This window comes from Oncorhynchus masou, chromosome 10 (genome assembly GCF_036934945.1).
Source record: "Oncorhynchus masou masou isolate Uvic2021 chromosome 10, UVic_Omas_1.1, whole genome shotgun sequence".
Classification (NCBI taxonomy): Eukaryota; Metazoa; Chordata; class Actinopteri; order Salmoniformes; family Salmonidae; genus Oncorhynchus; species Oncorhynchus masou.
The window spans coordinates 26,816,626-26,831,846 of record NC_088221.1 but is presented as its reverse complement, the minus strand read 5'-3'; the positions used below and the strand labels follow the sequence as shown (position 1 = coordinate 26,831,846).

The following is a 15,221-nucleotide window of genomic DNA, read 5'->3' as shown; positions in this document are numbered from 1 at the left end:
TAACTGCTCTCTCTCTCTTCCTGTCTTTGTCTCCATAGTGACCTAGCTGACCTGCCGCTACCCACTCTGCAGTATCAGAGTGCCTCTCCTGCTCCCTCTGTCACAGAGATCTCCACCCTCATCATATTTCTAATGGATGTTATCCCTCTGGTACACTCTCTCTCTCTCTCTCTCTCTCTCTCTCTCTCATTGGTCTGTTTCTCTGTGTCTCTCTCTTTGATTGGTCCGTTTCTCTGTGTCTGGTCCAATAGGAGCTCCATGCTGACATCCAGTCTCAGTTCCTGCCCCAGATGTTGTGTCGCATGCTTCACACGCTCTGCACCCACATGAATACCCTGGACTTATTGGAGCTCACGCAAGGCCTGGACGCCTGCTTCAAGGTGCTCAGTAAGATCCAGATGCCTGTGGCTTATATGGACATGGAGGAGTCACAGACACAGGAAGTGGAAGCACAGGAGGAGAGCTTTGAATATGTTCAGGTCAGACGTGTGTGTGTGTGTGTGTGTGTGTGCACGCAGTGGTTCAGAAAAGCTATGACATGTATTGAGAGTAGAAGAAAAATGGGAGTTAAGGATGCAGCATGACAGAGGTACTTCAGAAAAGACATGCCTTTAGGCCAGGATGCTGTGCCCTTAGGTCAGGATACTGTCTGGGAGGTGATCTGTCTGACCGAGGGATAACATTTCTGGTAGGGTGCTGTACTACTCTTGTCTTGATCTTCGATCCTGACTGTACACAGGCCGGCCAATCACATGCTTCACTGTCCATGCAGATGTAATAGTTTTTTTTGCCAAGGTCTGGAGTCCAGCTGTAACATTGACCTGTCTATCTGTCACATAGACACAGCTCCCACTGATCTCTATCTTTGTTCAGTCACTGACTGGACCGTGATGGGATTTCTCCTTGAAAATTAATGGATATTTGAGAAGTTTAAGAACAAGGAGATGGTTCTTTAACAGTCTTTTTATGTCATACTACGCTCTCCCTCAATGGTGATAATCTGGTTGGATCATACATTTTCTACCCTACAGTACAATGACAAGGAAAGTGATGAGGAGGATAATGATGAAGATGCTGGTAAGGTCAACGGTAACCATGACAACACAGAACCAGAGGAAGAACCTAAACTGAATGGGGTTATGGAGCACGAGATTGGTCCAGGAGAGGGAGAAAGCCCCTTCCTGCCCCTTCGGTCTGAAGACAGCGGATTGGGCATCAGCGCCTCGCCGTCAGAGCTGCACCTCCTACCAGGGGCGGGCCTGGGCCCTGAGGAGGCAGGGATTGTGAAAGAGGGCGAGGGTGTGTGGAGGAAGGGGGGCAGTGTGGAGACTATAACCCAGTATCTGCAGGATATCCTGGCCTTCATCATCAGCAGGTAGAGAACAGTATCACATCAGGGAAACATAATAATCAACTCTAACAAACTTTATATTTTCTTTTTCTCTCGCTATACTGGATTCGTTAAATGTACAGTAGCCCTTATCCAGTTAGCTAAACACTAACTGCAACAAACACAAAAGTGTATGTTTTCAGTTACAGTAGTATAGAGCACAGAATGTCTTCCACAATAACTGCATTAAATGTATGAAATAAGGAATAAGAGTACTCAATCTAGAGCCAAATATATAAAATAAAGTTACGAGAATGCCTATTTTTTGCTTAATATTACTCAGCTAGGTATCCCTAGGGAGAAATAGCATTGAAGCTACTGCAAAGTAACTAACAGCTAACTCAATTATCAATATTTTACAGAAACATGAAAACTATGTGATAAACATTTACCTTGTGTTAATAAACAAATGTACTTACAATGTCTGTGTCATACAAAGCTTATAAAGGATGTTGAATGACTATAACTACTCACACTTGCACATCTTACACATTGCTTCACTTCTGAAACTGCTTCCTGTTACATGAAACCAACAGGTAAATTCTAGACTGCTGAACGTAAACTGCCACTAGGGGGTGCTAAACAACTAACAGGTCCAGAACACTCCCTCTCTATATCTCTGTCTACCTTGCTCTCTCTCCAACTCTCTTTCTCTCTCTGCCCTCCCACCTTCTCTCCCCTCCCAGGTACCTGCTAGTTCAGGTGGAGAATGTCAGGGGGCAGGAGGAGGCTGTACAACCCGACCCCGCTGCCCTCTCCCCTGGTCGGAAGTCCTCGTTCCGGGAGGGCCCTCAGATCACCACCACCCAGATCAAAGACAAGCTTGCCGAGCTCTTCACCCCCAACAAACACAAACCACGTGCCACCTCAGACCCCCCTGTCCCAGACCCCCCTACAGAGAGGAAGAAGGGGCGAAGGTGTGCGGGAGGAGGGGTGGACTGGGGGGCAGGGTACATGCCCCGGAGCAGAGCGGAGATTTCGGAGGAGTGTCGACAGGCGTTCACGGCAGCGTGCCACCTTCTGTTGGAGTCTACCACCTTCCCCCTGTACCTGAGTGAGGGAGAGAGCCATGGGCTCTATAATGACATGTTCAACCATACAGGTGAGGTCACTGTATGAACTTCTAGCCAATAATAGTTGTTTAGCCATAACTGAATACGGCTTTACTAATAGGGTTGATTTGACTACTTTATGATGCACCCTGATGTACTTTCCTCATCGTTGAACATATTGAATGTGAAGTCACCAACATGTTTTTTGTTTTTATCTTACAGTTGAAATGGGAAGTTTACATACACCTGAGTCAAATACATTTAAACACAGTTTTTCACAATTCCTGACATTTAATCCTAGTAAAAATTCCCTGTCCTAGGTCAGTTAGAATCACCACTTTATTTTAAGAATTTGAAATGTTAGAATAATAGTAGAGAGAATTATTTATTTCAGCTTTTATTTCTTTCATCCCATTCCCAGTGGGTCAGAAGTTTACATACACAATTAGTATTTGGTAACATTGCCTTTAAATTGTTTAACTTGGGTCAAATGTTTCGGGTAGCCCTCCATAACCTTCCCACAATAAGTTGGGTGAATTTTGGCCCATTCCTCCTGACAGAGCTGGTGTAACTGAGTCAGGTTGAAGGCCTCCTTGCTCGCACACGCTTTTTCAGTTCTGCCCACACATTTCCTATAGGATTGAGGTCAGGGCTTTGTGATGACCACTCCAATACATTGACTTTGTTGTCCTTAAGCCATTTTGCCACGACTTTGGAAGTATGCTTGGGGTCATTGTCCATTTGGAAGACCCATTTTCGACCAAGCTTTAACTTCCTGACTGATGTCTTGAGATGTTGCTTCAATATATCCACGTAATTTTACTTTCTCATGATGCCATCTAGTTTGTGAAGTGCACCAGTCCCTCCTGCAGCAAAGCACCCCCACAGCATGATGCTGCCATCCCTGTGCTTCACGGTTGGAATGGTGATCTTTGGCTTGCAAGTCACCCCCTTTTTCCTTCGAACATAACAATGGTCATTATGCCCAAACAGTTCTATTTTTGTTTCATCAGACCAGAGGACATTTCTCCAAAGAGTATGATCTTTGTCCCCATGTGCAGTTGCAAACCGTAGTCTGGCTTTTTTATGGTGGTTTTAGAGCAGTGGCTTCTTCCTTGCTGAGCGGCCTTTCAGGTTATGTCGATATAGGAGTCGTTTTACTGTGGATATAGGTACTTTTGTACCGGTTTCCTCCAGCATCTTCACAAGGTCCTTTGCAGTTGTTCTGGGATTGATTTGCACTTTTCGCACCAAAGTACGTTCATCTCTAGGAGACAGAATGCGTCTCCTTCCTGAGCGGTATGACGGCTGCGTGGTCCCATGGTGTTCATACTTGCACACTATTGTTTGTACAGATGAACGTGGTACCTTCAGGCATTTGGAAATTGCTTCCATGGATGAACCAGACTTATGGAGGTCTACAACTTTTCTTCTGGGGTCTTGGCTGATTTCCTTTGATTTTACTTGATGTCAAGCAAAGAGGCACTGAATTAAGGTAGGCCTTGAAATACGTCCACAAGTTCACCTCCAATTGACTCAAATGATGTCAATTGGCCTATCAGAAGCTTTTAAAGCCATGACATAATTTTCTGGAATTTTCCAAGCTGTTTAAAGGCACAGTCAACTTTGTATGTAAACTTCTGACCCACTGGAATTGTGATACAGTGAATTATGTGAAATAATCTGTCTGTTTTCAATTGTTGGAAAAATTACTTGTCATCCACAAAGTAGATGTCCTAACCGACTTGCCAAAACTATAGTTTATTAAGTGGTTGAAGAGTGGTTGAAAAACTAGTTTTAATGACTCCAACCTAAGTGTATGTAAACCTCCGACTTAAACGGAATGTGTTTCTCTTCAGGCAGTGACGTAGACAGCCTGCCTGTGTGGCTGAGGTCCTTGATGACTCTGTGTTGCCTGTCGAGGGACTACCACGTGCAGCACACGGCCATGTCGTCTCTGCTGGAGCTCATCAACCACTCACGGTCCCTGGCCCTGGTCATTCAGGACAAGACCAGGCGCTACCAGGCCAGCGACGCTAACCCTCTCAGTGGGCGGCTGCAGATGGTCACTATGCCCCCCATCTACCCAGGTCTGCTAAGCACCATCGAGCAGGGCACAGACTTCTACCAGGTCAGGAAACAATTGTCTGCCATGGCAGGTGGCTTGTATTACTGCCACGTGAAGAGGGAACATATAAGGGGGCCTTGCTGGTCCGACGTGTTACTGTACAATATGATGATATATGTACATTTCCTTACTGAAGATCTCATCTGTAAAACTCACTTGTACAACAGCATCATCACCTTTTTTGTCCGCTGCCTATTACCTCACCAGATCAAGAATGTTGGTCATATGATGCTGCTGCCTTCAGTTGATCCAAATGAACACCAATCATCCTCACCTCTAACTTTAGAACTCTGTGACCCCATGCAGCGGGTGGCCCAGGTGTTGTGGGGTCAGCTGGACGTGGAGCGTCGAGAGCAGCACACCTCCTGTGTAGAGCTCTTCTATCGGCTCCACTGCCTGGCCCCCTCCGCATCCATCTGTGAGGACATCATCTGCCAGGCTTTATTGCACAGAGACAAGGTACAGAACACACACATATACACACACTAACAAGATTTTACTGTACTATCAAGACAAACTGTGCACTCCACGCCTACAGCGAAGATCCATCCTATACCACTATAGCAGGGGTCGGCAAAAGGCAGCCCACGGGCCAAAACCCACCCACAAGTGAATTGTTTAGGCCCCCAAAGTTTTTTGTTAAACAAATAATATATATGTTTTGGTAAGATACTGTAAAATCTCCTGGAATTCATCTAAAAATGTGTTTAATTTAGGAAATATTTTCGCAGTAGAGTCTCCCCGGTGTTTTACAAATGTTCCATCCCAGGGATAAATCAGTTTTCTCCCAGGTAATCTGGTATTTCCTACCAAAACCGGAAGTGCCATTCTAAAGCATATAAATATGTCTGGATTTCATTCAAGCTTTGATCAGCATGAAAATTCAAGCCTGATGCTACCTGAGCCTGATGAGTCATACACTAAAGACATTTTATGTACCCTACATTAGACATTTTATAAGCCCAAAGGACCCCAAATTATTGTGCCGTCATCCAACACATAGCCCATGGTGACTCCCTGCTTAGTCAAGCTTTTCCCGGGACTCCGAGCTAAGGAGTGTTTTTTTTAAGGAGAGACCAGCAGAGCGCAGGTGCGTAATTGAGCAAGAGGCTATAAGTTATAACTGTATGCATAACCTTTCATTCATGAGCTAAATATAAGGCTTCATTGAATTTATTACCTGAAAGAGGTAGGCTAGGACATCAATATATTTATCTTTCTATCGTGAACAGGAATATCTATTTTGTATTTTGATTGGAATTGAAGGAGAGAAAAAAAGACAGAGTGCTCAAGTGCGCACTGATTTAAAGCAATTATATTAGAGTGTTAGGCTGTTTTAAAACTCTGCAGATGCAAATATCCCAAAATTATCTTTAGGCTACAATGAAAAAGTAAGGTGACTCCTTGGTGATGTGTAAATGAGTCCTTATATTATATACTGTAGCATAGGCGTTGCTGTAGCAAATGTAGGCTTGTCACAAGGAAAATAAGTTACTATGAGAAGATGATACATGTTTTGTGAACTGCGCTCCATAGCTTAATGAGATGCACTGTCTGTCCCCACCCTGAGCGTTGATGATCGATAATGCAGATGGTTATTTTTATTAATTTAACTTTAAGTCAGTTAAGAACAAATTCTTATTTACAATTACAACCTACCAAAAGGCCTCCTGTGGGGACAGGGATTAAAAATTAAAAATAAAATAAAAAATATAGAACATAAACACACATAACGACGTGAGACACCACAACACTACCTAAGACAACAACATGGCATTGTTGCAACACAACATGGCAACAACATGGTTGCAACACAACATGGCAGCAACATGGTAGCAACACAACATGGTAGCAACACGGTAGCAACCCAACATGACAACAACATGTGGTAGCAACACAACATGACAACATGTGGTAGCAACACAACATGGCAACAACATGGCAGCAACACAACATGGCAGCAACATGGTAGCAACACAACATGACAACAACAACATGACAACAACAACATGACAACAACATGGTAGCAACACAACATGACAACAACATGGTAGCAACACAACATGGCAGCAGCACAACATCGTAGCAGCAGCACAACATCGTAGCAGCACGTAGGGTATAATTTACCAGTTTCTCGCAGTTATTTATTCTTTGAAAAGGTAACCCAGTTCCCGCTATTCAACCCTAGTTCCCAAGCATCCCCCTCCCAAAAAAAAGAGAGACGTGATCAGTGTAATCAAGGTGTGGAATAAAATCTCATTTTGGGAACTAGGGTTGAATAGATTTTCAAATACAATCTCATTTTGGGCTCTGTTGTGGTCAATTTGTAGTGTATCATTTATAATTTTATTCCGGCCCCCCAACCATCCACTCCGACAGAAATCTAGTTGCCTACCCCTGCCCTACAGCATCCCTAACACATTTAAACAATGCCCTGTAACTAAAAAACCCAGTTTTACACATATCAACCTTACATTGACTAGGAACAAATACACGAAGCCATGCTCATATGATATGACTAAGAGCAAGTTATCCTGTGTGTTTAACTAACATGTAAATGACGTGTGTGTGTGTCCCTCAGGCTGTACGGTTGGAGGCCCTACACAGGTTCTCAGTGCTGTGGCACCTGACCAGGGACATCCAGTCAAACCGGACCATGTCTCTGAACCGCTCATTTGACCGGTGAGTACAGAGCTGAAGTGCGGTCAGTGGTTTACTACAACATCACTCTTTACTACCATGGTGAACCTGTTCTCCTTTTCCTCAGATTGCGGAGATGGGATGTGTATCAATCTCCTTCTCTCTCCTCTCTCTCTCTGGTCACCATTTAAGATTGTGCATGTGTCTCTCAGCTCTCTATGACTGACTGTGTATCTCTGTCCCAGGTCTCTGTGTGTGGTGGTGGACTGTCTGAACAGCCCAGAGTGTTCTGTGAGTGCTGCAGCCCAGTGCTGGCTGGTCAGGGCTCTCTCCCTGCAGGACGTGGTCCGCATCCTGGAGCCTGTTCTGCTGCTGCTGCTCCACCCCTCCACCCAGCGCTGCACCATCCAGAGTGTCAAACAGAACCTCACCGCAGGTATGTGTGTGTTTTGATGGGTGAAGTGGAGATTGTTGGAGTGTTTAGGGATGTTGCTCTCCTAGTGTGTTTGTTTGTGTGTGTGTTTTGATATGCTCAGAAATATCTTTCTCTCTGTAGGTATTCTGAAAGATTTAAAGAGCAGAATTCGAAGCACTACCAACGGTTACACGAATGCCATAACAACCAGCACCCAAACAGATGAAGGTACACTGGGTCACATGATCCTGGTGGACCGGGAGGCCCTGTGGGGGGAGCTAGAGCGTGACCCGGAGACAACCAAACCACCGGCCGACTCCACGGGGGTGTCTCGCAGCGATAGCGAAGCTACAGAGGAAGAAGACGAACCGGAGGAAGTGGAGGAGGAAGAGAGTGTACACACCGAGTCGAGCGGCTTCCAGGTCTCCACTGAGAACTCTAGCTCTGGCTCCGCCCCTTACGGTAGTAGTGTAGAAGAAGGAAGCATGGTCAACGGCCTGAGGAGGATGGAATCGGAACACACGCAGGCGTCAGATTCGCTGTCGAGCGAGGAGGAGGAGGACTTGGAGCTTGAAGCCATGGCTCGGTCACGTCTCCTCAAACAGGAGCGTGAGAAGCGGGAAGCCATCGACTCTATGTTCCGCCATGTTCTGCTGTACTCTGTGGCCGGCGGCTGGCCCCGTCTGCTCCACGGCCTGGCCCTGCTGGACAGCCTGTTGAGGAGCAGTGCCCAGCAGCCTCTAGTGAATGCCCTCTCCTCCACCTCCCTGGACACCAGCTCAGCTCACCTCAATCTGGTCTCCAATCTGCTCCAGCGCCACCAGCAGGCCCAGGACGGAAGAGGCTTCTACGGACGCCTACTCTTGCCCTCCAGTCCCCTCTCCCTGCTCATCGAGCTGATGGTGTCCCTGTGCCTGAAGTTCCTGCGCTCCCACTACCCATCCTACCTCACTCTGGACCCCAGGGAGCTGCAGGGGAACAGGGAGGTCCAGGTGAAGAGCGTGGGGGTGCTGACCCGCCTGGTGACCCAGCTGGGGATCGTGGCGCGGGGCCAGGGAGACACCTCCACGCAAGGGGAGGCTGGCGTCAGCCCAGAGCCCATCTGTAAGCTGCTGGCCAGGTGTAAGGTGCAGCAGTACGCCCTCCTCACCCTCTCAGCCTCAATGTACATTAGCCAGAGAGGAATGGAGAAGGGCTCTGCCATGGGGGGTGTAGATCTGTTAGATGAACAGGTGGGTCTGTCTGAGGAGAGCCTGGTGAATCTGGGAGGTGGAGGGGGACAAGAGCAGTACCCCTTACAGATGGAGCTGCTCAAGCTCCTACAGGCCCTCATCGTCCTGGAGTACCACGTGTGGCCAGGGGAGTCTGGTTCGACCCTGCACTCCGATGAGCCCCGTGACTCCCCTGCCTCCTCAGCACTAGCACGGGAATGGCAGACAGCGGTTCTGTTCCAACAGTCCATCAAGGCAGCTCAGTACGTCCAAACCCAGCCCATCACAGCCCAGGGGATGTTTGTGTCTGCTGCAGCCCGGGCTTTGCAGCCGCAGTACGGCTATGCCATGCACCCCCACTGGGTGGCGCTGCTTTGCTCGTCTCTGCCCTACCTGGGGCGCTCGCTGGGCATCATCGTGGCTCCTCTCATCACTCAGATGTGCAGGAACCTGGACGAGCTGGTCAAACAGTACGATCACAACGGGGGGAAGGCTACACAGAGTCTGAGTGGCAGAAAGGAGAACATCGCTCCTGATTATCCTCTCACCCTACTGGAGGGACTGACCACACTCACTCACCACTGTCTACTGGACAACAAGAAGGTGAGGCACACTCACACATATCCATTCAGTCTGCTGATTTGGCTACATGTAGGTGGATCACAGTGCCACACACTTAGACACACAGAGTTGAATGCAGAAAACTTTCAAATGTTTCTCTCCCGCCCTCTCAGTCCCTGGTGGCTTGTGACCCTGCAGACGTCCGGAACGCCCGCAACGCTGTGATTGAGGAGCTGCCGCACGTGCTTAGTAGCATGGCTCTGCTGTGGGGTGTGGTCAAGAGGGAGGAGTCCCAGAGTAGGGGCTCAGACTATTCCCAGACCGCCAGACACACCTCTACTTCTGTCTACTTCAGGAGCTCCAAGGTATGTATGTGTGTGTGTTCGTGTGTGTGTGCATTCTTATGGACACTAGTGCTATGATATGTTTTGCATGTGCATTTGTGTGTCACTCTCTGATGGTACTACTCATTGTGTGTGTGTGTAGACCCTGAGACAGCGTGTGTTGGAGTTCCTGACTCCTCTGACGGGGCAGTACGGTGTGCAGCTAATGGCCTCAGTGGGAGCTGTGTGGAGCAGCCGGAGGAACAGGAGGAGACACACCAAAAACAAAGTGAGTGCTTTAAAACATCATTATTTATTTAGCAATGAGTGGGTGGGACATGTAGGCTACACACATACACTACATGGCTAAAAGTATGTGGACACCTGCTCATCAAACATCGCATTCCAAAAGCATGGGTATTAATAAGGAGTTGGTCATCGCTTTGCCGCTATAACAGCCTCCACTCTTCTGGGAAGGCTTTCCACTAGATGTTGGAACATTGCTGCGGAGACTTGCTTCAATTCAGCCACAAGAGCATTGGTGAGGTCGGTCACTGATGTTGGGCGATTAGGCCTGGCTCGCAGTCCGCGTTCCAATTCATCCCAAAGATGTTCGATGGGGTTGAGGTCAGGGCTCTGTGCAGGCCAGTCAAGTTCTTCCACACCGATCTCGACAAACCATTTCTGAATGGACTTTGCTTTGTGCACAGGGGCATTGTCATGCTGAAACAGGAAAGGGCTTTCCCCAAACTGTTGCCACAAAGTTGGAAGCACAGAATTGTCTAGAGTGTAATTGGATTTTGTAGCGTTAAGATTTCCCTTCACTGGAACTAAGGGGTCTAGCCTGAACCAAGAAAAAGCGCCCTAGACCATTATTCCTCCACCAAAGTTTACAGTTAGCACCGTGCATTCAGGAAGGTAGAGTTCCCCTGGATCCGCCAAACCCACATTCTTCCGTTTGCCACATGGTGAAGCGTGATTCATCACTCAGAGAATGCTTTTCCCCTGCTCCAGAGTCCACTGGCGGCAAGCTGAATCTTGGCATTGCACATGATGATCTTAGGCTTGTGTGCGGCTGCTCGGCCATGGAAACCCATTTAATTAAGCTCCCACCGAACAGTTCTTGTGCTGACGTTACTTCCAGTGGCAGTTTGGAACTTGGTAGTGAGTGTTGCAACTGACGACAGACAATTTTTACCCGCTTCAGCACTCGGCGGTCCCATTCTGTGAGCTTGAGTGGACTTCTCAGCAGAGCCGTTGTTGCTCAAAGACATTTCCACTTCACAATAACAATACTTACAGTTGACCAGGTCAGCTCTAGTAGAGCAGAAATTGAACGAACTGACTTGTTGGAAAGGTTGCATCCAATGACGGCGTTACATTGAATTTCACTGAGCTTTTCAGTAAGGCCATTCTACTGTCAATGTTTCTATTTGGAGATTGCATGGCTGTGTGCTCGATTTGAAATTTCAGAATCCACTAATTTGAAGGGGTGTCCACATATTTTTGTATATATAGTGTACCTTCCATCACACACCCCTGTTTACATGACAACAAGAAGGTGACAAACAGTCATTCCTCTCTCTCTTTCCCTCTCTCCCTCTCTATCTCAATCTAGATCTTACCTGTAGCCAGTGAGTCTCGTCTGACCATCGTGGATCTGGTGAAGTCCCTGGGCACTCTCAGTACAGAACATATCCTGCAAATGGTCAAAGAGGTGGTGAAAAAACCCCACCAGATCAAACGAGACCAGGTACACACACATACACCTAAACATTTGACTGTTTAACCCAGAGATAAATGACAAGGTGGTAATGTGAAGGTCATAGTTGATGCAAGTCCCTTTTGTTTCCTTCCTCTGTGTGGCAGAAGTCCACCCTGGTAGACATCCCCATGCTACAGTTCAGCTATGCCTACATTCAGAGGTAACAAACTACAACAACAACACAGAGATTCACAGTGTCATGAAGTTAGTAATACACTTTAGTTCTTGCCTATATGTGATAGCATTTAAAAGTGTTTCACCTTCCTCCACTCCCTGTGTGTGGTAGTATTCCGGCACAGGCGCTCCAGGAGAACATGGCGCCGCTCCTCACTCTTCTCAGAGAGTCTGTGCAGCTCAACCTGGCCCCGCCCGGACACTTCCTGCTGCTGGGGTGAGTCAGCAACTTCCTGTCTGCCTGACACATGTACTGTTATTTGTTGTCCAATGTCCATAAACCGTTATCAGCAGTGCTGGGAAAAGTACCTAACTGTCATACTTGAGTAAAAGTAAAGATACCTTCAAGTAAAGGTGAAAGTCACTCAGTAAAATATTACTTGTATTTGGTTAAATAAATTCAGCAAAAAAAGAAATGTCCCTTTTTCAGGACCCTGTCTTTCAAAGATAATTCATAAAAATCCAAGTAACTTCACAGATCTTCATTATAAAGGGTTTAAACACTGTTTCCCATGCTTTTCAATGAATCATAAACAATTAATGAACATGCACCTATGGAACGGTCGTTAAGACACTAACAGCTTACAGACGGTAGGCAATTAAGGTCACAGTTATGAAAACTTAGGACACTAAAGAGGCCTTTCTACTGACTCTGGAAAAACACCAAAAGAAAGATGCCCTGGGTCCCTGCTCATCTGCGTGAACGTGCCTTAGGCATGCTGCAAGGAGGCATGAGGACTGCAGATGTGGCCAGGGCAATAAATTGCAATGTCCATATTTGTGAGATGCCTAAGACAGGACGGACAGCTCCTTGTCCTCGCAGTGGCAGACCACGTGTAACAACAACTGCACAGGATCGGTACATCCAAACATCACACCTGCGGAACAGGTACAGCATTGCAACAACAACTGCCCGAGTTACAACGGGAACGCACCATCTCTCCAACAGTGCTCAGACTGTCCTCAATAGGCTGAGAGAGACTGGACTTGAGGGCTTGTAAGCCTGTTGTAAGTAGGGTTCATCACCGGCAACAACGCTGCCTATGGGCACAAACCCACCATCGCTGGACCGGACAGGACTGGCAAAAAGTGCTCTTCACTGACGAGTTGCGGTTTTGTCTCACATGGGGTGATGGTCGGATTCTCGTTTATCGGCGAAGGAATGAGTGTTACACCGAGGCCTGTACTCTGGAGCGGGTTCGATTTGGAGGTGGAGGGTCCATCATGGTCTGGGGCGGTGGGTCACAGCATCATCGGACTGAGCTTGTTGTCATTGCAGGCAATCTCAACGCTGTGCATTACAGGAAAGACATCGTCCTCCCTCATGTGGTACCCTTCTTGCAGGCTCATCCTGACATGACCCTCCAGCATGACAATGCCACCAGCCATACTGCTTGTTCTGTGCGTGATTTCCTCCAGTGTTCTGCCATGGCCAGCGAAGAGCCCAGATCTCAATCCCACTGAGCACATCTGGGACCTGTTGGATCGGAGGGTTAGGTCTAGGGCCATTCCCCCCAGAAATGTCCGGGAACTTGCAGGTGCCTTGGTGGACGAGTGGGGTGTAATCTCACATTTTTTTACAGATAGCCAGGGGCACACTCAAACACTCTGACATAATTTACAAACTAAGTATGTGTGTTTAGTGAGTCCGCCAGATCAGAGGCAGTAGGGATGACCAGCGATATTATTTTCGTACATGCGTGAATTTTACAATTTTCCTGTCCTGCGAAGCATTCAAAATGTAACGAATACTTTTGAGTTTCAGGGAAAATGTATGGAGTAAAAAGTACATTATTTTCTTTAGGAATGTAGTGAACTAAAAGTAAATAGGATAGTACAGATGCCCATACAAACTACTTAAGTAGTACTTAAAATTATTTTTACAGAAGTACTTTACACCACTGGTTATCAGTCATTAATCTCTGGTCATACTGATTTATTACTATAGATATTGTTCCTAGCATAACACTCCCTGTTGGAAACAATGTTTCTCCTATATGTTTTTACCAAACATAAGTAAAACGTCACACATCTCTCAGATGTGCTTTGGTTTGATACTGTATCATAATCAATAAGATATTATTGCACTCTGGTCTACCAATCTATAATTGTACTGTTAATTATCTCCTACCACAGGATCCTCAATGACTTTGTAAACCGGCTCCCCAACCTAGACAATAAGAAGTACACTAGGGATATGCAGGTAAGACATGGGTCACAGTGTCACCATCCTGGCTTCAGCCTAATTTTCACCTTTCTCTTCCGCATCATCCGCTAGGTCTGTCCTCACGGATTCAGAAACCCCACTTTGCACACCTGTGCGAAAGGGAGCGGACATTTGATTGAAGTGAAAGGTAGAAATTAGGCTTCAGTGTGAGATTGAAAGGGTACAGTGTGAGATGCTTGATGATGGTGGTAATGATGGTGATGTCATGTAGGAGGTGACCCAGAAGATCCTAGAGGCTGTGGGCGGGGTGGCGGGGTCGTCTCTGGAGCAGACCAGCTGGCTCAGCCGTAACCTGGAGGTCAAGAACCAGCCTCAGGTGTGTCCTGAGACAGAGGAGCCATCCGACGAGCTGGACCTGGACCTCTATGGTAACCATGGATACCACACACCCACTCACCTGTAGACATCCCTGGTTTCTATCAAGTACAGACTCAAGTCTAGTTTACACCTTGGGGTCTGACAGGTCCGCTCTAAAGAAATGATGCAATATCAAATGTCCACTCCTGTCTCTATATGTGCACACTTTTCCAAGAAGGTGCGGACTGGAGCGGACATTCAATTGACCTTCGATTGAAGCAGAAGATTAGGCTTCAAACTGGCTCAGAGATGCTCACATCCTAAACCCTCAGGGCATGACACTCCTCTGTAACCGTGGCAACCAAACCCTGACCCATTTATGCACGTTCCACATTAGCTGAGAAAGGCCCACCTCAACCAACATTCCTCTCATCTCTTCTAATTTATTTTTATTTTTTAATTGAACCTTTTAACCTTTATTCTGTCCTCATCTCTCTTCAGGTCTACATTAGAGTGGACTGAGAGAGTCCACAGACTCATACTGTAATCATGGAAATACAGCACTTCCCCTCTTAATCCCCCAGTGTAGTGATCGAGGGAGGAAGGACACTTCTCCCAAAAGTGCATTGGGAGAAGTACTTCTCTCCTCTGCTGTTACCATGGCAACCAGACTAGTTCCTCCAGTGACGTAAGAGCACTGCAGCTTCACTGGCATCGGTACTTCATGGGTAGACTCAGGATGTGGTCTAAAGATGAGTTCCTTCCTGATACCCTGAGAAGGTTAAGCCTTGGGTCTGTCCTCAGGGCACGCACTACAGAAGAAAGTCATAAATATTTATGAGTAACAACACTTCTGTCCCCATCTCCTTCTTTCCCTTTCTCCTCAATTGTCTTCTCTTCTCCAGACTCTGAGGCTCAGGCCAGCACCATGGTCTCTTCCTCAGCCCCTTCTGTGTACAGTGTGCAAGCCCTAGTACTATTGGCAGAGGTAAGTATGTTTGTGTGCAACTATGGTTTTCACGCCTATGTATGTGTTTC

The 15,221-nt window shown here is 46.9% G+C and overlaps 1 protein-coding gene across 3 annotated transcripts in view; it reads left to right on the top strand.

Moving 5' to 3' along the window:
• LOC135547435 (protein dopey-2-like) overlaps positions 1–15,221 on the top strand; it is a 51,424-nt gene that overhangs the window by 27,730 nt on the left and 8,473 nt on the right. For all 3 annotated transcript variants that reach the window (XM_064976457.1, XM_064976459.1, XM_064976458.1), the window contains 17 exons: positions 39–150; positions 252–479; positions 1,032–1,375; positions 2,077–2,492; positions 4,302–4,573; positions 4,877–5,029; positions 7,152–7,252; positions 7,456–7,646; positions 7,767–9,439; positions 9,571–9,762; positions 9,884–10,009; positions 11,339–11,473; positions 11,590–11,645; positions 11,772–11,876; positions 13,796–13,862; positions 14,098–14,254; positions 15,089–15,171. In XM_064976457.1, the coding sequence (XP_064832529.1) occupies positions 39–150; positions 252–479; positions 1,032–1,375; positions 2,077–2,492; positions 4,302–4,573; positions 4,877–5,029; positions 7,152–7,252; positions 7,456–7,646; positions 7,767–9,439; positions 9,571–9,762; positions 9,884–10,009; positions 11,339–11,473; positions 11,590–11,645; positions 11,772–11,876; positions 13,796–13,862; positions 14,098–14,254; positions 15,089–15,171 (4,411 nt within the window). The remainder of the gene's footprint in view (positions 1–38; positions 151–251; positions 480–1,031; positions 1,376–2,076; positions 2,493–4,301; positions 4,574–4,876; positions 5,030–7,151; positions 7,253–7,455; positions 7,647–7,766; positions 9,440–9,570; positions 9,763–9,883; positions 10,010–11,338; positions 11,474–11,589; positions 11,646–11,771; positions 11,877–13,795; positions 13,863–14,097; positions 14,255–15,088; positions 15,172–15,221) is intronic.